A 21,979-nucleotide genomic window follows, 5' to 3' on the forward strand; every position below is an offset into this window, starting at 1 on the left:
AAGAAAATTCTCTTCTTAACTGTTTAAAGAGTTTTAGACTATTAACTACTCAGTTGCCCCCCCCCCCCAACAAAAAATCCTAGCTACGGCCCTGAATATTCACATTGCTCAGGCGCTCTTGAACTGCAACTGTCCGTCAAATACATGTCAGACATTCATCTTAACCAGATCGAGTGAAGTTGAAGGTTGTGCCCACAACAGCTAAGTGTGCTTGAAAAGTTTGTTTGATGGAAGCACGTCAAAAATGTCCCATACCATACCCAGGCAAATGGGAACTATACTCTACAAAAAAAAAAAAATGATTTTAATAATATTATAATAATTTAATTATATGGTCTCAGTCACGCGATCCATTCTCCACAATATAGCCTATTATGTTTCGTTTGTTTGATTACCCTGGGGATAAAAAAATCTATTTCGATTGGTATTCACTAGATTATAGTAAAATAAAAATAAATAACAAAAACAAAATTTATCCATAATTTCCATATACACGTACTTGAAATATCTACCTGCATTTGGGAATTTCTACATACATTTTTGCAGGTATTTCGAACACTGAAAAACGGATCTTTTATGATCAAAAAAGAATAATTATCTTATTTGAAAGACGTTCTATCACTACAGCTAAAACTAGATGTCATTCTTTTAAAATCTTAAAAATGTCAGAAAATGGATCCACCGAGAAGATGCGATGAAAACAATTCCAGGATGAAACGGCATTGAACGTCAAAGCGGCAAACAAAAAGGTCAAAACGATCAAAGGAAAAAGTTAAAACGGCCAAAGAAATAACCAAAACGGCCAAAGGAAATAGTTATCAGTCCATCAAATCCAATAAGCCTATATAAGCAATATATCACAGGCACTAGGTATATGAAAACAATATCTACTACACAATCCAAAAATATGTATAAAAACAACCAAAACAAACGACCAAAACAAAGGTATCACTGGTAACAATTTATTACACATTTCATAACAGAAGCTGTATTACAATAACATTTTATAATACATCCCAGCATGCATGCATCGTCGGCCTGATGTTGGCAAATAGTCGGACATGAGCGGCTACCAGAAACCTTTTTTTTACATCAACACTTACGTACCATATACCGTATTAATATCGATATTATCACCAATGATCCATCCTGAAACTGACTTTTATTCGTGCTGTAATGAATGAATGAATGAATGTTTAACGACACCCCAGCACGAAAAATACATCGGCTATTGGGTGTTAAACTATGGTAATGCAAATAAATAAAGTGATGATCAACATCAATATAAAAATTCAAGGTTTAAACAAAAACAGTGTAAAGAACTGTGCCAAAAATACAAATATCACAGAATTTTACGGACACCGAATTTTACTCTAAACTTCAATTTGTGCTGTATTGGCCATTCTCAAAGAGAATGTTACACCCCTGCACCACGGTTAGGTTACAGCACGCGCAGGGGCGCTGTAATTAATTTGTTGATTTGTGAAAACTAAATACCGGTGAATATAAATATATGCGCACCAGTCGGAGTCCAAAAGCCGTGTCATTCCTTTAAGGAAATAAGGGGAAAACTCACAAATATCGTTAAAATAGGCTTAACAGTACTGTTGATTGTCAGGGGCGGATCGGGGGGGGGGGGGGTCCCAGCTCCCCTTAAATTTTGCGATAGTTATAATTTTATTATATATTAATTTTCATTTTTATACGACCCCCCTCCAAGCCTTCCATCTCATGTCACTGCATGGGGCCCCCCTAAATGGATTTTCTGGCGAGTTGGTTTTGGGACGAGTTGACAAGCATTCGACATTACATAGTTGCACTCTTGCGCAGACACAAAAAAAAACCCCACACTGAAGCCAAATCCCATTCCCAGAGCTCTCAAGTTGGAACTTTCGCAAGGAGTGAGATTTTGTCTGGTCGGAATCTGACATCATGAATCCGAATAAACCGGCGCGGGAAATAACGGCGCTGACAATTGGTCAAGGTTCGAGATTCTGACCAATAAACAACGTGGACACCTATTATATGATTTTAATGCCTTACGATGCTTGACCGGGCCGGCCGGCAGTCGCAGGCTTGTTTCTCGGTCGTCGAGATCGAATGAACAATAAAAAAATATATATGTATAATTTTGTTTTTGCTATAATGTTTAAAAGGCGTGAGAAAATCATGTACCGGCGTGAGAGCGTGACACGATGTTAACATGCGTGAATCTTACCACTAATGTGTGAGACTTGACAGCACTGCATTTTTTTCTCCAAATATGTCAGCAAATGTGTTAACATCATTAGCAATGGGAATTGGTGTAGTTCGAAACAACCTTTACTACGGAACTATGTGATTTGGTACGATGCAACCCATAATGCGCGGGGCAAATCATAACTGGTTCCTATTCAACGATTCGCGGGTAATGAATGATAGATGTCTTACATAACTACGACCTCTATACCAGTCTAATCAAAATGGTAGACAAAAGCCGTTCGCCTATTTTCAACATATGAAATTGCAGAAGTTTCATTCATATTGTCGGTTCTCAACATTGCATAGTATTGGCAAGTGTTTAAACTGAATTAAATTATTCTATTTTCAATACATAGTACGATAATATTGTTATTGTTTCATTTTCTCTTCATATTTTCTGTGTATTGCCTTGTGCTGTTTCTGCAATGAAAACAAAGTAAAAAATAACTCACAATAGTAAGTGAAACATAAAGGCCTTTAAACTTTCCACGAGTTTAGACCAAAGTATTTAAATAAAAGTAATAAAATATATTTAACTGCATGTGCTGATAATAAATGGGTGGTAAGTTGGAGAAAGTGTTTCAGAACTTTGACAGCAACATAAACCTTGATATAGCGTCGAGTTACTTTGAGACTTACCTTGATGAACTAAAGAAACAAGTACACATAGTACTGAGATGTGGTGGACAGAACTAAACTCAATGCATCTTGATAGGATGGAAAGAGTCTCAGTGGGATAATAATAATAAACTAATTTAATAATATAACTTGTAAAATATCTTACAGTTAGCCCTCTATTGTTGTGATTAGCGTTAAGGGTGAAGTTTCGGCTATATCGTGATTCTATCCCTAACGGGATTGAAAATTTTCCATTTATCGATTGGTTTAACCTTTCATTTTATCAAGAGTTATCTCTTTATAAGATATTTCTATCAAGAGTTATTTCTTTATAAGCTAAGTCGACTAATAATATATTGTCATTGGCTTTAATTCACACGGGATAGAATCATGAACAGTATATAGTGTCATTCACTACATATTTTGGCATATATAACTTTGTTTCTTTCAATGTTATCAACTGTCTTAAAAGGGTTTTATTTTGGGGACTATTATATATAAAAAAAGGGGTTTAGATATTTTTGGGGGGAATTTTTTTTAAAATAGCATTAAAATCATGTAAAACGTATCAACACGGGATAGAATCACGAACAGTATATAGTGTCATTCACTACATATTTTGGCATATATAACTTTGTTTCTTTCAATGTTATCAACTGTGTTAAAAGGGTTTTATTTTGGGGACTATTATATAAAAAAAGGGGTTTAGATATTTTTTGGGGTATGAAAACTGACATCATTTCATTATGAAATTATTTTAAGTAATACAAATATTCCCGTATATTTATTTGACGGGACAGAATCACGATATAGCCGAAGTTTCCTCTTTATACATATATCAATATAATGAGGCGGGGAACAGGCAGAAATTTTTCCAACATGATCTAAGTTTTGTTTCATTTTTATATCGGTAAACATTTGCTTTTTAATATAGGCCTAAATGTTTTTGACTATTTTCCTAAAATATTTTTTTATGAGTTTTGTTTAAATGTTCATTAAAAAATCCACCATAGTTTGTATTGACTCTAAAAGCAATAACTGCAGAAAGATTCTATGAAATCTGTCAGTCCGAAATCTCATTGAACAGTTGCAAGAGAACTGCAAATTTGCAAATAATAATAATAATAATAATAATAATAATAATAATAATAATAATATCTTTATGTGACCCAAAGAGTTCAGCAACCAAATATGTGAAGATATCCGCATGCTTCTCGTTCCAACCAGTGCACCACAACTGGTCAAAGGCTGTGGTATGTACTTTCCTGTCTGTGAGAAAGTGCATATAAAAGATCCCTTGCTGCATTACATGTCAGAATGACCAAATGTTTGACAATAGCCAATGATTAATTCATCAGTGTGCTCCAATGGTGTCGTAAAACAAAACAGTTTTTTTTTTTAAACTAAAAGCCATAACTGCAGAGAGTTTCTATGAAATCTGTCCATCTGAAATTTCATTGAATAGTTGCAAGACAATTGTTCAATTTTGCAAATCTTCTTTACTTGACCAAAGAGTTCAGCAACCAAATATGTAAAGATATCCGAATTCCATATTGAGAACCATTTAGCCATTTTACAAGTTCTGAGTAATTCTGAATGAAATAGGGAGAGCCCTCTGCAATAGTAATTGTAATGCAGGCCTGTCTTTATGATTGCTGCAGATTTAGCATCTGTAAATCCCAGATTTTGGATCAGAAGTGTAAAATTATGAGATAAAATCCCAAAATATTTATAATATTATATCATGTTTATGATTTCAACAGAATTGAAAGAGAAACTCCCGAAATTCAATGCCTGGCAGTTGTTATTCAATTTAATTTAATATTACCAATTGAACATGGCCAGCTTACAATAAATCCACTGTCAGCACAGGATAATGCTGCTTAATGATCTGTACAGTGCTTTTGCTGCTGAGCGAAGAAAGAAAAATTTAGTTAATTATAGATGCGCAATTACTAAATTGTCTGTGTGAAGATTATAAAGAATGTACTGAATTTTTTATGTAACTCTAAAAAATATTATTTTTGAGATCATTATATAAGTAAACTTTTATTAATATCTATTAAATGTTCTTTATTGTACAAGACTTAAAAAAATTTAATTTATGTATTTATTTATCAAATCGAATATAGATTTTAGTGGCATATATTTATCAATACAATATTTACTTAATTTTTCTTACTGCTATTTATATCATGACTAATTTTTTTACCTAAAAGTAGAACATTTCTGTTATTTCCAAAACACTTTTCTTTTCAGGTTGAGCCAAACTGAAAGTACTAAAAATATTTTTTAGTGGAGGGTGATATTGGATATGGTTGATTTTATTGTTTGTTTTCGACTTTTCTTACTTTTTTTTTTGCATCAAATTCTTCCTTTTATCCCTTTTTCAGGAGTATAATTTAATTTGTCCGGTGACCCAAAAATGTGGCCAATGTTGCTTGACCTTTCTCGGGATGAGTCAAAGCGGGTGTTGCGTCGCATAGAACTGGAGGCATATTCGTCGATCATCACTGCGTTCCGAGCGCAGGGAGATCTGACCAAGGAAAAGAAGTCCATGCTTCAGGACTTGCAGACTGTGCTCAGGTAAATATTAAACATTTTTTATCCGTGTTATTGTTAGGCCTAAAGGTGTATGGGCTCCCATTTTTGTACCGATTTTTTGTCCAAATTCAACAAAAATGCCTGAATCTGTATGACAACATTTATTTGTATTAGCAATACTGCCAAACAGCTAAATAGGGTTGCAAATGAATCATTACATGTTTTTACATGAATTACAACCGATAGTGTGGGTAAAACGATGGGAATATATGGTGAAAATGGTTCAGGCGAGCTCATTAGGCCCTCTTTTTACATATGATTTCACATGCATTTCCGCTCATTATTCAGGGCTAGCTCTGGGTGAGCAAAACATGTTGCCAAATTATCTATTAACTTTAAAAATTGCAGAAATTGATGGTTATTTCCCCCAAAATAAATGAATGAATGAATGTTTAACGACACCCCAGCACGAAAAATACATCGGCTATTGGGTGTCAAACTATGGTAATGCAAACAAATAAGGTGATGATCAACATCAATATAAAAATTCAAGATTTAAATAAAAACAGTGTAAAGAACTGTGCAAAAATACAAATATCACAGATAGATACTGACTTTTACTAAAAATTTCAATTTGTGCTGTATTGGTCATTCTCAAAGAGAATGTTACTCCCCTGCACCACAGTGAGGTTACAGCACGCGCAGGGGTTTCCCCCAAAATGTCAGTTATTACATGAAATTATTTCGCCAAATTAAAATAAAATTTGCCAACTGCTTTCAAAATTTGCAGTTGTCGAATTCGATGAGTGCCAGAGCTAGCCCTGTTGTTTATCGATACAATGCATTTGCATGGTACCTTTTCCATAAATTTATTCTGCATTCGGGAATTCAGCTTGCTGAATAAAAAGTTGATTGATGAGTGATTATTTTTGCATACACGTTTTTCAGCATTCTGAAGTCATAACATGAAGTATTTACTTTCGGAAAGTTTGAGTTTACTTGGAAAATTTGATTTACAAATATGTACTCATTTTACTCACTGGAAAAATCCTTGCCCATTTTCCATGATTTACTTTAAGAGGTGCAGGATTGTAGTATTTATATCTATGGTTTATTTGTTGATTGAAATATACCATAGTACATGAAGCTTTATGTTCAAATAACAGGCTTATGAAAATTGTGTGAATGATTGTTTTATTCAGCAGTTTGCATGTCTAGTTTTGCATAACTATATTTTGCATTCGTTCACTTAATTTCTGACATCATAATGCACGGCTAGCTCTGGCACTCGCCAAATTCACCAACTGCGAATTTTGAAAACAATTGGCAAATTTTATTTTAATTTGGCGAATAAATTTCATGTAATAATTTTTATTTTATTAGAAAATAGCTGGGGTTTTGCTATTTTTAAAGTTTAAAATGTTGATATGGTGAAATGGGTTATGCAAAACATAAAGGGTTACCTGAAAGGTGTTTTGACGTGATCCATAAATGGGGGAAGTAAAGTTTTAATTCTCGGAGGCCTGAGTGAAATGCAAGTTTATTTTGTGATTTACCGTGTAGGTGTGGAATGATAGTATTTATATTTGAAGTGTATGCTGATTGAATGTTTGTAAGAAGCAGCTTTAGCCACATGTTAAATACTACAGTGGGTTCCGCGTAATTGCATAGGCTCTGTGCAAACAGACTATTATTCAATTACCCGATCTAGTCATTTATGCGAAAGGCTGTAACTGGTTTCTGCAGTTGATATTGCACAGTACGGCAATCTCGTAAAATAGCCCAGTCAGGTATGTATACACTGGTAACACCACTTCGTTCCGTTTAATACTAAACTGGTATTCCTTATATTTGTCATTGATGGGATTTGATTTGGTTGTTTATGTCCTCGGAGGAAGAAATACTGCTGTTCTGGTGGGTTTTTGCCGGTCAAAATCAATGCAGGTCGGGTTGCCTGTCATCTCATCGGACCGGCAATTAATTTGTCTTTGTACTCACACAGTAGTTTAATTATATCAGCACACTGATGAACGTTACTTAAGATAATTATACCAGGTTACACATACCATGTATTGCCATATTATATATTAAAATACTTTTTTTTATTACGCCATGTTTCCTTTTTTATTCAAATCTATTTACATCAACATTGTATTTTATTAAGACATCGTAAGTTGACCTTTAGTAATTATGATATACCAATATTAATTATCATGTTTGGTCTGGTAGATTTTTGTTTCGGGTTGGCAAAAGTTATAGCTTGCCAGACTGAATATCTGGCAGGAATTTCAGCCAATTTCAACCCCTGTCTGGGATGGTGCATATAAAAGATCCCTTGCTGCATTGTCAGAATTACCAAATGTTTGACATCCAATAGCCGATGATTAATTAATCAATGCGCTCCAGTGGTGTCGTTAAACAAAACAAACAAACTTCTTTCCATTTCTCAGTGTTTTTTATCTTTCTCATTTTACAGTATTTCAACTGAGCGACACCGGGCTGAAGTTCGAAGGGCTGTAAATGATGAAAAACTGGCAACTGTGGCTGACAAGTATTGATTTTAACTCTGTGTTTATTTAAGTTTCTTAAATTCCATCTTGATATTATTTGCCCATCACCATGTTTCTGCAAAGACTAATTGGAAACACTGACTTTTGACTTGTTCATTCGTCCATTCAAACCTTCTTTATGTAAATCCCTGTAGCTGATTTGTTTTATTTTCATACATTAACCTGACATCTTAACATATGGCATCTATTGTGAAAGCAAAAAACAAAACAAAATGTCTAGACTATAAATATGAAGGAGAAAGAAGGGGGAGGTTATCATTTGACGATCTGACCAAAGTGTTTTATTAATTTTGAAAATTATTTTATGTTGGTGAATGTTTCACTCCACATTTATGATTTCAGAATTTTTGCATCATCCATTTTTCGTCAATTTACCTTTGTTGGACACCCAGTAGTTGGAACATTTTCATGCTGGTGTTTTGTTTGTTCGTTCGTTTGTTCGTTTGTTCAGTCTAGATGGTTGGTTTACAGTGAACATACACTATGCTGACAGTTATTTTATCTTTTTTTAAGTATTGCTGGTTCCAACACAACATCAGAATGGATGATAGAAGGTCGTCGATTGGTTCCCTTGATGCCTAGACTGGTTCCCCAAACAGCATTCACTGCCACAGCCAACCAGGCAGCCCACTTGCAGGCTGAGAAAAATCTGACACTTCCGATGCCAATTTTCACTGGCAATAAAGATGGTATGTGTTGACCATAAAACCATTTGTTGTGATAGTATTAACTATGTTTTTCCCCTGCATTTGCTATTTACAGTGACTAGGTTAATTTATATATTTTTAGTCAGTGAAAAAAATATAGGTCATGTAATATAAGCCTGACTCTCCTTTAATTATTCAGGCTGTATATTTTTATTTCATTTAAATACAGTATACATCGGTCGAAATAAGCACTTGTCCGTTTGTTCTGACAAGTAAAAATCTGCTAGGACAAACAAAATGCACCTCACTGGTTGTCCAGTGGACAAGTAAAAAATTTCAATGCAGTTTCATTTTGAGCAATCAAAAATATTGTCCTTGTATTCGAATAAAACAAACCATATATTTGGACAACTGAAAATATTGTCGGACAAGAAGATTTCTAGAAATAAAGTGTTATTATATAAATATTCTTTCAGTATATGATAAATTTGAAGAAAAAAAATTCAGATGCAGAAGTCAAATAATATCTTATTGAGATTTGATATTAATATTATGTTGCTATTTTCTGATTCCAGTGAACAATGTGATGTCTATGAGCACATCCACCTCAACCCCTGCAGTGTCAAGACCTTCCTGCCCCACCAGCCCCACCTCCAACGTGGTTGTACTACCCAGCGGAGCTTCCATTCACATTAAAGGTTAGAATTCACAAGAGTTTGAAACTATATTTTCTGGATTGCTTTTTTCTACATGCATACAAAGATGAAAAAAAACAAAACAATAATAGAAGAAGAAAAAAATATATATATATATAAATAAATAAATATACGGGGTAATATTTTTTCGATCTCTGCACAGTGTGCAGATATCTTCTACAGCCACTGATTGGCTGGCTTAAAAATCACGACATTTGGTTGGTTGCTTGCCATGGCCGGATCTTCACTTCCCTTCATATAATGTTTCCATTCATGAGTCAGATTACACATACCTTATATGATCTACAAAGATTTACAAAAATAAATGGACTCATTTGTTTCGTAAACATGAAATGGTATATTTTCATAAGCAGCGGCTTTAGTAATATATAAAAATTATTATTTTCAAATGCAAATACCGTTGTATTATTTTGTACTGTAAACATTTGGCTGTAAAAAGAATGCTGTTATGCTATGACGTCACTTACATTACGTCATGTAATGTGCGTAATACTATATGACGTAATGGCTGATGGCTTTGTTGTAGACTGCAGAGGAATGTTTACATTAAAAAATCAGTTAAAATTGACAATGGGTAATAAAGAGAATAACCAACTCACTACGAAGAGTTACGAATTATCTGTCTCTCGTGAATGAATGTTGTAAAACCCTCGCCAAAGGCTCAGGTTTACAACATTCATTCACTCGGGACAGATAATTCATAATTCCTCGTAGCTCGTTAGTTATTCTCTAAATATATATGTGAGCTTAGTAGGATTAACTAATCTAGAAAATACCGTTTTTTTAACAGGCTGGCTGGATAATATATTATAAACAGATAGTGTCATTCAGCAAGATTTGAACACAAGCCAAATAATGTTTTTTTTTAACAGGCTGACTGAAAACCTATATAATATATAAAAACAAAGAGTAAATTAGCAGGATTTGAACCTAAGTCAGAAAATGTTTTTTGACAGGCTCACTGGAACCTATATAGCATACCAAAAAACACAAGGTGTCAACTAGCAGGATTTGATCCTAGGTCAATTAAAAAACCCACATTTTCTCACAGGATGCTTAAACACTGAGTACGAGGAGGAGCTGCACACTCGTAAACGTCGCCGCAGTCTGTCGTCCGACAGTTTGAGCTCGTCGATTGGCACACAAACGCCGCGACTGACCTACCCTACAACTACATCATCATCGGCGGTGCCCAACATTTCCCCGGTGAAAATCACAATCAGCAAGAGTCCACAGGGTCGAACAATCGTCTCAACACCGGGCGTACAGCCACCAAAGGTTTGCTGCTCTGTTCTTTTCATTTCTAAAATATTGCATTTCTCTCTCAGGGAGAAAAAAGGAAGTTACTATCACATGACTGAAACTGGAAGCCAAGGGGTCACTGGAAGGTTTAAGCCATTTCATTTGCTGTTACGATGTTCAAAACGGGTAGAAATTCCATAAATCATAGGTCAGGTTATGTAATCATGAAAAGAGAAGAAAAAAAATTGTTCTTTATTTTTGCTTTAGTGCATTTTATTACCAAATTACTTTGGGAAAATATGCTACCCTTCTTCAGTAATATATGTATTGTGGATAGCAGTTATTTGGCAAATTTATGATTTTTTGGTTAATGTGCAGTATTTCCAGTGTTATTCAAAATTTTAAGTACATTTTTTAAAATCACTCCCACCCACATTTTAAAAAAAAATTAAAGAAATATCTAACATTTATTTTATTATGGCTTTAATGAAAAGTATTATAGAATGGGAATCTGAGGTTGTGTCATTGAAAACATACTGCTATCTTCATTTGTTTAAAATAATTACTCACTTTAAACTGGTGGTTTGTTAATAATTTAATGTTTTAATAAATATGCAACAAATGTTATACTGGTGACAACATCTAGGATTGTTTATTCTATTCATTTTATGAATTTGCTCATTAAAAATATTTCCATTAAAAATTAAGCATTTTAAATCCATAGAATTTTTTTTCATGAAAATCATTTAATATTTCAGTATTATTATTATTATTATTATTATTATTATTATTATTATTTTAACACAGGTTATACTGGTGACAACCTCTGGACAAACACCGAGTCACAATGTGTTTCAGAAATCAATGTCGGTCCCAGTAGTGCGAGCATCAGCGTCAATGTCACAGGGGACGGGGACCGCTCGAGCTCCCATCATGGTGCCCAGCAGTTCACCTGTGTCATCAGGAGCAAGTCTTAGTAACATCTACACTGTGACAACGACATCACTGACGTCATCCATAACATCACCAGGTTTGTAACATATCCTTAATATCACCAGGGGCGGGATGTAACCCAGTTGTAAAGTGTTCGCTTGATACACGGTTGGTCTAGGATCGATCCCCGTCGGTGGACCCATTGAGCTATATCTCATTTCAGCCAGTGCTCCACAACTGGTGTAACAAAGACCGTGGTATGTGCTATCCTGTGTGGGATGGTGCATATAAAATATTCCTTGCTGCTAATTGAAAAGAGTAGCCCATGAAGTGGCGACAGCATGTTTCCTCTCTCAATATCTGTGTGGTCCTTAACCATATGTCTGATGCCATATAACCTTCAATAAAATGTGTTGAGTGTATAGTTAAATAAAACATTTCCTTCCTTTTACTATCACCACATTTGTAAGATGTCCATAACATCACCAGGTTTGTAATGTCTTTAATATCACCACATTTGTAATAGAGTAAATTCTCTATCAAGACATTGCTTGTGCAAGGCAGTAAGTTTGAAATATTGTTACATTTGAGATAATTAAAGAAACATTTCGTGGAGAAAAAATATTTAAAACAAAATAAAAATCACTGTGTAAATTGGCATTTTGGGATTTAAAATTCCTGAAATCAGTTGGTCGCATCAAGTTGTGTTTGGTGGCAAGAAAATTTTGCCTAAACAGTATAAATTGTGGCTCACTCTTGTGGCTTTAATGAGTACAGCCATACTGGTTTCAATACCTAATACTATTTTATACCTAAAAGCCCTGCCCCAACGTCATTCACTTTTACTGTTGCCCTATTGGTAAGATTTTACTCCCTCCCAGTATTATGTTTAACTTCCAAGCTAGTTTTTTCTATTTTATGCCTTACTGGCTTACTTGCCAACCATTTTGTTTAATTTTTTCTACTTTTAACTTAGGTATTTTCAGTGGCAACAATCCTTTTAAATATAAACATTGTATGATTTACAAAACCCAGTAACAGATGAAAATTGTTTACTCATGATTCTTTATAGGTGTGATTTATATATAATTTGTTTTAGTAACAACGTCTGTTCTGGGGTCACCTCCTGCTATGGTGATCAATTCTGGACTGCCAAAGCCAAGACCGAAAATTATTCCACGGCAACGATTGCCACAGGTTTGTAATTCAAACTGGAGAACAAAATATTACATCAGCTTGTCATTCAAAAATAAGCGAAAGCAATATTGTTTTAATTACACTTCAACAAAGTAAAGTATGGATAACCAAATAAGAATGTGCTGCTTTCTTTTTTAATGAGTGACAAGTCATGTTACTAGCAACATGTATTTCAAAGCAGCAAATTTCTCATTTCTTAATGAGCCACATATTCACAATTCAATTTGCTTGCAGTTTATAAATTTGTCAGAATATATTTGTTAAGCTTTTTATCTAACTTTAAAAAAAAAAAAAATTCCCCTCATAGTAGTTTTCACAAAGTAGACGTCTGAATAGCTGAAAAGGTCAATTCAGTTTTTAGTTTTTAATGGGTATCATGTAACTGCTTAGTATATATGAGTAGGGATTACTATACCAAGGAATGGGCAGGATGTAGCTCAGTTCGCCTGAGATGCTTTGGTCAACGGATCAAACCTCCTCAATGGACCCATTCTCTTAATGAGTTTTTTCCCCACCGAAACCAGTACCGTACAACTGGTATATCAAAGGCCATGATCATAAAATATCCCTTGCTACTAATGTAGCTGGTACCAAATATTTGACATCCAATAGTCAATGATTGATTATTTGATGTGCTCTAGTGGTGTCATTAAACAAAACAAAACTTTTAACTATACCAGGCAGATATGTCGATGACTAACTGGTTATTTATGTATTTTTCTCTAGTGGTGTTGTTAAACATAACAAAATTTAACTAATACCAGACTGATATTTCAAGGACTTACTTTGGTTATTTGTGCATATTTTTCTAGTGATGTCATTAAACAAAACAAACTTTAATTTTAACTATATCAAGATGATTTTTCGTTGCCTGACATGGAGTATTTGTGTATTTTTTCTCGTTTAGTGTCATTAAACAAAACAAAATTTAATTTTAACTAAAACAAACTAATTTCTCAATGACTGACTTTGAGTATTTGTGTATTTTGTCTCTTACAGCGTCATTAAACAAAACAAAATTTAATTTTAACTAAACCAAGCTAATTTCTCAATGACTGACTTTGAGTATTTGTGTATTTTGTCTCTTACGGCGTCATTAAACAAAACAAAATTTAATTTTAACTAAACCAAGCTAATTTCTCAATGACTGACTTTGAGTATTTGTGTATTTTGTCTCTTACGGCGTCATTAAACAAAACAAACTTTAATTTTAACTATACTAGGCTGATATATTAATGACTGACTTTGAGTATTTGTGTATTTTGTCTCTTACAGCGTCATTAAACAAAACAAACTTTAATTTTAACTAAACCAAGCTAATTTCTCAATGACTGACTTTGAGTATTTGTGTATTTTGTCTCTTACGGCGTCATTAAACAAAACAAACTTTAATTTTAACTATACTAGGCTGATATATTAATGACTGACTGACTATTTGTGTATTTAACAGCCCATACCTAGTCAGAAGCCTGGAGTTGTGATCCCAATGACCCCTCAGCCAGTGCAGCCCTCACCACAGAGTTACCAGATCAAAACCATCAACAAGCCCACCATACAGATCAAACAGGAAGGAGGTAAAGAAAGTGTTTTCTTGCCCACTGGACTGAATTAGGCAGCATTTACACGGTGCTAGATAAATCTGTCTAGATATGCCTGACGTCATAACTCATGTTTTACGACGATTGATGTCATAACTCATGTTTCTTTCAGAATTCTATAGAATTACGTATTCCCCAAGTTGCGATTTCACGTTGGATTATTGTTTTAAAAATATTTAAACATTTTATTTTTATTTTTTATTTTAATTTTAATTTTAATTTGCTACATTTATCAAGAATAAACAAACCTTAGCTTAAAACTTAATCTTTTTTTACAGTAATTAAATGAACAACAAAAAGAATCAATCACTGTTTTGAACCTCGGCCCTCACAAAACACATTTTGTCCCTCGAGTTGCAATGGCCTTATCTACACCTCACAACAGTGATTGATTCTATTAATACTAGTATGGGGAATCGATTGGAGTTTCATCACTGTTCATCGGCTATAAATACTAGTATGGGGAATCGATTGGAGTTTCATCACTGTTCATCGGCTATACTCAGTTTGCACCAACCAGTCAACTTTCAGTTATGCATTTGGTTAGAACTACAGTCAAACCCCATTGGCTCAAACCCCGTTGGAGCTCGAGAAAGTGTTCGACCCCTCGGGAAGTTCAACCTAACCATTCGGTCAACATTGTGTAAGTGTAACTCGGGACTTCGTTTTTGGTTCGACCCTTCCAAGTTCGACCCAATGAGATTCTACTGTATGTCAGTGTTTCTGCCAGCAGGGTAAAAGTGTAAAATTACGTACCCAAAAATAACTCTATGGTAAAATTACGTACCCAAAATAAATCCTTTTTTATTTATTTGTTTTGGCACCATACAGTCCATATCAGTCTCACACTTTGGGGTTTTAAGTCTTCAACAAAGATTTGAAGAAAAACTATGTCCTTTGTTGAAACAACACATTCTCTTGAACAAAAATAGAAAGTGAAAAGAAGTCCATCTAAGCAGTTCAATCGTGTACAAAAAGAAACACTTTCTAAAATTTAAGAAATATGGGACTGTCACTGTGTGTGTGTGTGTGTGTGTGTGTGTGTGTGTGTGTGTGTGTGTGTGTGTGTGTGTGTGTGTGTGTGTGTGTGTGTGTGAAAGCATTGCCATGGAATTCAGTCAAACTCAACTACGTACCCAAATTTGTTTTTCTGGCGGAAACCCTGTGTATGTGAATTAAAGAAGGGTCCAGATTACTAGGACCATGCACCTATTGTCATATCGACTGGTTTCAAAATAGCTTCAGAACACTGCCAGTGACAGTAACCATGCCAAATCCTCCAGGGACCATATTTTCGAATCTATCTTAGCACTACGAAATCGTAAAACCATCATAGGCTATGACGTCACTACAGCACATGCCATAGTGACGTCATAGCCTACGATGGTTTTACAATTTCATAGTACTAAGATAGCTTTGAAAATATGGGCGCTGGGTCCATGCTTATAAAACAGTAATGGCCAGACTTAAAACATTAAAGTCCAGACTGAAGGAAAATTCAAGACTCTAGACATATATAAAATCTCTCAAATGTTTTTGACTGAGATGTTTTGTTCCATTAACCTATTCTTTGATATTTTTTCCTGTTCCAAGCTGTGTCCCACGCCTGGTAAATCAAAGGTATGTGCTTTTTCTTTAAAGAAAATCTGTCACCAGTCATCTTTTTTTTTTATGAGGTATAACTTTGGACGACATAAGTCAGTCTTTACTTTGATCATTCTGTAACATTTTCAGGAATGAAGATCATCACCCAGAGTTTGCCTGCAGGAACCAGTAAAATTTTACCAAAACCAGCTCACCTGTCCGGTACCTCTGGCACGCCGGTTGTCGTGGTTAACGCTGGCCCATCTGGTACCGCGACGACCTCAGTCAGCATGGTGACGAAACCCGTGACAACACTATCAGGTATGCAAGGCATTGTCTCTGTGTTAACCGTTTTAACTAAAGGACCACGTAAACCCACTGGTAAGATCTAAGTCAGTCGGAAGAGTACTCACTAGAAAATAGTAATTTTGTGCTTTCTTATCTGATTAAAATGTTTGCAAAATTGGCTTATGGTAGAGAGCTTTGGCTGCAGAAGGACTCAGTGATATATTTCAAGTCATGGGTGGGGTTTAGCTTAGCAGAGTACTCACCTGAGGTGGTGGAGTGATAGGATCGAACCACGTCAGTGGTCCCATTCTCATCCCAACCAGTGCCCCATGACTGGTATATCAAAGGTCATGGTATGTGCTGACCTGTTTTTGAGGAAATGCATATAAAAGATTCCTTGCTGCTAATTGACAAATGTAGCACATTTTCTCAAGTACATAAGTCAAAATTACCAAATCTCAGACATCCAATAGCCGATGATTAATAAATCAATGTGCTCTAGTGGTGTTGTTAAAAGAAAAATTAAACTTTTTCAACTTGCATAATCTCTGCGTCTTTTGGGGGCGAGATGCAGCCCAGTGGTAAAGCACTTGGTTGATGCATGGTCGGTTTGGGATTGACCCCCGTCAGTGGGCCCGTTGGGCTATTTCTTGCTCCAGCCAGTGTACCACGACTGGTACATCAAAGGCCATGGTATGTGCTATCCTCTCTATGGGATGGTGCATATAAAAGATCTCTTGCTGCTAATCAATATCTGTGTGGTCCTTAACCATATGTCTAACGCCATATAACCATAAATAAAATGTGTTGAGTGCGTCGTTAAATAAAACATTTCCTTCTTTCCTCTGCGTCTTTTAGTGGGTCAGCTGCAGTGATAAATTCTATTTTACTGCTGACAATATTAGAAATTTTTAGGTAACCGTAAGTTGATTGATGTAATTTTTACCTAAGTAACCAATTGCTCGGTTAACTGAATTATATTTGCATAACCTTATCAATTACTTACATTGATATTAAAATTTAATAACAGTATTTCCAGCTTTAAGCAAAGTAAAATATAAAATTAAAATATTTTATTCCAAATGATTACAGAACAGTTTCTTTGATACTTGGTAAAGTGAGTTTCATAACAAGTAACAATTTACCATGATTTCCGGTTTATGTCAAATTAAAGATGCATAACCCGAACGATTTTTGTCATGAAATTTTTTTTCACTGATATTAGCATCCTAAAGTAAAATGTTTTTTTTTTTTAAATAACAATTGCAGCTAACCACCCAGGTGGAAAGGTTCTAAATATATCAACTGGAGGGCGTGTCATCGCCACGACGACCAAGGCTTCCAACGTTGTGACTGTGAACCCTAAAACCCTTCATCTGACAGCTGTTAAAACAGGTGCGGGTACCACAGGTAAATAAATCAACAGGGACACATTCCAAACTATCTGCCTTCATCTGACAGCCGTTAAAACAGGTGCAGGTACCACAGGTAAATAAATCAACAGGGACACATTCCAAACTATCTGTCTTCACCTGACAGCCGTTAAAACAGGTGTGGGTACCACAGGTAAATAAATCAACAGGGACACATTCCAAACTATCTGCCTTCATCTGACAGCCGTTAAAACAGGTGTGGGTACCACAGGTAAATAAATCAACAGGGACACATTCCAAACTATCTGCCTTCATCTGACAGCCGTTAAAACAGGTGTGGGTACCACAGGTAAATAAATCAACAGGGACACATTCCAAACTATCTGCCTTCATCTGACAGTCGTTAAAACAGGTGTGGGTACCACAGGTAAATAAATCAACAGGGACACATTCCAAACTATCTGCCTTCATCTGACAGCCGTTAAAACAGGTGTGGGTACCACAGGTAAATAAATCAACAGGGACACATTCCAAACTATCTGTCTTCATCTGACAGCCGTTAAAACAGGTGTGGGTACCACAGGTAAATAAATCAACAGGGACACATTCCAAACTGTCTGTCTTCATCTGACAGCCGTTAAAACAGGTGTGGGTACCACAGGTAAATAAATCAACGGGGACACATTCCAAATTATCTGTCTTCATCTGACAGCCGTTAAAACAGGTGTGGGTACCACAGGTAAATAAATCAACGGGGACACATTCCAAACTATCTGTCTTCATCTGATAGCCGTTAAAACAGGTGCGGGTACCACAGGTAAATAAATCAACAGGGACACATTCCAAACTATCTGCCTTCATCTGACAGCTGTTAAAACAGGTGTGGGTACCACAGATAAATAAATCAATAGGGACACGCTTTATCAGTAGGAGCAGCCTCTCTTGTCGTTAAACAAACATTCCTTTTCTTTTCAAACTAAGCATCTTCTTGCTGGATCCAATAGTCGACGATTAATAAATCAATGTGCTGTAGTGGTGTCGTTAAACAAAACAAGACTTCTTGCTAGAATTTTTGTAACTAATGGATACGAATTTTCATTGTTTCAATTTTTTTTAATGCTACATTGGAAAACCTATTGTCACCTTTTTAACCTTACTATTTTTTTTTAAAAAGAAGAAATTTTGTTAAGTACTCTGATTTACAAGTAATCTGAGCTAAAATGAAAACTGCATAGAAAAACATTTTTGTTTTAAGAAATGTGACTTGTGTGGACGCATCGTAATTTTACAAATCATTCTATTATGTTTCTGGATGATCAGTAAATCATTTTTCAAAAAACAAATTAAGTTTTCTTTCATAGCCATTGAATATATATCTTGTGCAATACATGCATAGGAACTCTTTTCCTGTGACTATATACATTCATTTTTAAAAACTTAACATTGTCAGCTGATTTTGGAGTGATAGCCTAAATAGAACCCCATCTCCAATTAAACATTATGTTGTACCATGTCATTTAATTTAATTTTTTGTTATTCATGTGTAAAGTTATTTTATTTTAGTTTCCAAACCAAACGTGTTTGTTGTACAAAAGAATCAAAATGTAAAGTTATTTTGTTTTAGTTTCCAAGCTGAACATGACTGTTGTATAGAAAACTCGGAATGTAAAGTTATTTTGTTTTAGTTTCTAAGCCGAACATGATTGTTGTACAGAAGACTTTGAATGTAAAGTTATTTTGTTAGATTCCAAGCCAAACGTGATTGTTGTCCAGCACAGTCAGAATGTAAAGTTATTTTGTTTTTGTTTCCAAGCCGAACGTGATTGTTGTCCAGAAGACTTGAAATGTAAAGTTATTTTGTTTTAGTTTCCAAGCCGAACGTGATTGTTGTACAGAAGACTCAAACGAGGAGATCGTCGACTCCCACACACGTCGGGTCAGGCAGCACGCAGGCCACAGTGATCACCCACCCATCACTCTTCGAGAAGGTAAGGTCACGCTTCACAGGCTTCTGTTTTTGAGGGGTGCAGTCGCACCTCTGCTTATCCAAAAATTCATTCTATGGGTACAAAATATTGTGACCCACATTTGAGTGTAATTTTCATGTTCCTGGGGTTTTAAAAAACAAAAGTTTTAGTTAGTAGAAAGTCTCGAAAGTCATGCAGTTTACAAAATTTTATATTTTTTTTACAGGCCTGAAAAGATACAGAATTTTCAGTTGTGTCATGAAAATTGGTTGATAATTAAAAATTTTTTTTTCGAAATTTATGGAATTTGTTTGCACAAATTCGTTTATTAGGTCTGCACAAATTCGTTTATTAGGTCTCTAATGTCATACATTTTTTAATTTGATCATGGAAAGTTAAGGAGAGAAAAAAAACAAGTAGGATTTTTTTCATGGCAAGTGATGGAATTTGTTCCCAAAATATTTGCAATAAAAAGCTGTAAATAATTTGCAAGTCTAGGTAATAAAGCTGTAACATTAAAAACTAGGATCAGAAGCTTTACCCAAGTACTCCTTGTTCCAGCCAGTGCTGGATGACTGGCATATCAAAGGCTGTGGTATGTGCTATCCTGTTTGTGGGATACTGCATATCAAAAATCCCTTACTACTAATGGAAAAATATAGTGGGTTTCCTCTCTAAGACTATATGTCAAAATTAACATGTTTAACAACCAATAGCTTATGATTAATAAATAAATGTGCTCTAGTGGTGTCGTTAAACAAAACAAACTTCTTGTTGTCCCCAAAGTATTTTCTTATGACAGTCTGCCAAAATTGATAATTTTAGTAAAAATCTGTAAAAAAAAAGTTTGCAAGTTAGCGTAATAAAACTGTAACATTCGAAACATATTTTACACTGCATGTCAATGGTTTTAGGAGTTGGCCAATTTTATCCAGAAGCAGGAGCTTGGTAAAAACGTGTCCGTCACTGTAGCATCCAGCTCTTCTCTCGGATCAACCTTGAGCAAGATCGGCGACCGGAAAGTCATCATCACCACGCAGACGGTGGGAGGAGAGGCAGCAAAACAAATAGTAAGACGCAGAACACTTCAGTTCAGACTAATTAATTCAAAATGACCAAATGTTTGACATCCAGTAGGCGAAATCAGTATGTTCATTAAAGAAAAAAACCCCTACAAAAACAACCCACAACTTATTGTCCTTTTGTTAGACTGCAAAACAAATAGTAAGATGTTGAACAATTCAGTTAAGACTACTAGTCACAATTACCAAATGTTCGACATCCAGTAGCCAAAATCAATATTTTCTAGTGGCGTCATTAAAAAACCTAAACCCTGTACAAAAACAACCCAAAACTTATTGTCCTTTTGTTAGACTGTAAAACAAATAGTAAGATGTTGAACGCTTTAGTTGTTACCATTATTGTCCGGCCTCAATGGTGTAGTGATTAAGCCATCAGACATAAAGCTGGTAGGTACTGGGTTCGCATCCTGGTACTGGCTCCCACCCAGAGTGAGTTTAACGACTCGATGGGGAGGTGTAAGGCCATTACACAAACTTCACTCTCACTTCTCGTTCCAGCCAGTGCACCACGACTGGTATATCAACGGCTGTGGTATGTACTACCCTGTCTGTGGGATGGTGCATATAAAAAACCCCATAAAACTGTAAATAAAATGTGTTGAATGTGTCGTTAAATAAAACATTTCTTTCTTTCACTCTCACTAACGGCTAACGACTAACAACTAACCCGCAGTCCTGGACAGATGGCTCAGATAGCTGAGGTGTGTGCCCAGGACAGTGTGCTTGAACCTTAATTGGATGTAAACACGGCTTCAATGAATTGTCCTTTTGTTTATCAAGTGGTCAAAAGACAAAAAAGATTGAGCAATTTTGTAAATGTGTTTAAATAAAAGAAAATTTGACGCCTTTAAAAGTGAAATCAGACTGGATTTAACTGATGTATTGATTTGTCAATAACAGGAAATTTTCAATACAAAATTGAAATGCCTAACAGTCACGTCATTGAATCCTCAGTCCAATATTAACTGTGGGTGTTTGTGTTTTGGAGGAAACCACATAGACATAACATTTTAATGATAAATTTTCATGTAGTTATTTCCTCGATTTCTAAATGTTGTTTAGTGTTAAATTTCATTTTAGAGTACTCCACTGCTGCAAAGATCCAGATCGGAGCAAGAGGGGAAAACCTCGTCTCTCCTGGCTGAGTTGATACAGGCTGCTGGCATTGTGCCAGAGCCAGCGGCAGAAACTGGTAATGTTGTCTCTGTATCGTCTTCACCAAACATTTAATGTGCAAAGTCTTTTACAATACGGGGTGGGACGTAGCTCAGTGGTACAGCACTTGCCTGATGCGCCGTCGATCTAGGATTGATTCCTGTCGGTGGGCCCATTGTGCTATTTCTCGTTTCCACAACTGGTGTAACAAAGGCCGTGGTATG

The 21,979-nt window shown here is 35.3% G+C and overlaps 1 protein-coding gene across 3 annotated transcripts in view; it reads left to right on the forward strand.

Annotated features, from left to right (window-relative positions):
- Window positions 1-5,257: 5,257 nt before the first annotated feature.
- The window catches only part of LOC121370956 (BRCA2-interacting transcriptional repressor EMSY-like), a 35,248-nt gene continuing 18,526 nt past the window's right edge, over window positions 5,258-21,979 (forward strand). For 2 of the 3 annotated variants that reach the window (XM_041496516.1, XM_041496521.1), the window contains exons 1-13: window positions 5,258-5,445; window positions 7,880-7,954; window positions 8,487-8,662; window positions 9,196-9,318; window positions 10,388-10,614; window positions 11,386-11,608; window positions 12,611-12,708; window positions 14,159-14,282; window positions 16,041-16,211; window positions 17,448-17,588; window positions 19,418-19,539; window positions 20,433-20,588; window positions 21,681-21,792. In XM_041496516.1, coding sequence (XP_041352450.1) covers window positions 5,285-5,445; window positions 7,880-7,954; window positions 8,487-8,662; window positions 9,196-9,318; window positions 10,388-10,614; window positions 11,386-11,608; window positions 12,611-12,708; window positions 14,159-14,282; window positions 16,041-16,211; window positions 17,448-17,588; window positions 19,418-19,539; window positions 20,433-20,588; window positions 21,681-21,792 — 1,909 coding nt within the window. In that variant the 5' untranslated portion in view covers window positions 5,258-5,284. The remainder of the gene's footprint in view (window positions 5,446-7,879; window positions 7,955-8,486; window positions 8,663-9,195; window positions 9,319-10,387; window positions 10,615-11,385; window positions 11,609-12,610; window positions 12,709-14,158; window positions 14,283-16,040; window positions 16,212-17,447; window positions 17,589-19,417; window positions 19,540-20,432; window positions 20,589-21,680; window positions 21,793-21,979) is intronic. The other variant, XM_041496531.1, reaches the window with a different exon arrangement.

This window comes from Gigantopelta aegis, chromosome 1, assembly GCF_016097555.1.
Source record: "Gigantopelta aegis isolate Gae_Host chromosome 1, Gae_host_genome, whole genome shotgun sequence".
Lineage (NCBI taxonomy): Eukaryota > Metazoa > Mollusca > Gastropoda > Neomphalida > Peltospiridae > Gigantopelta > Gigantopelta aegis.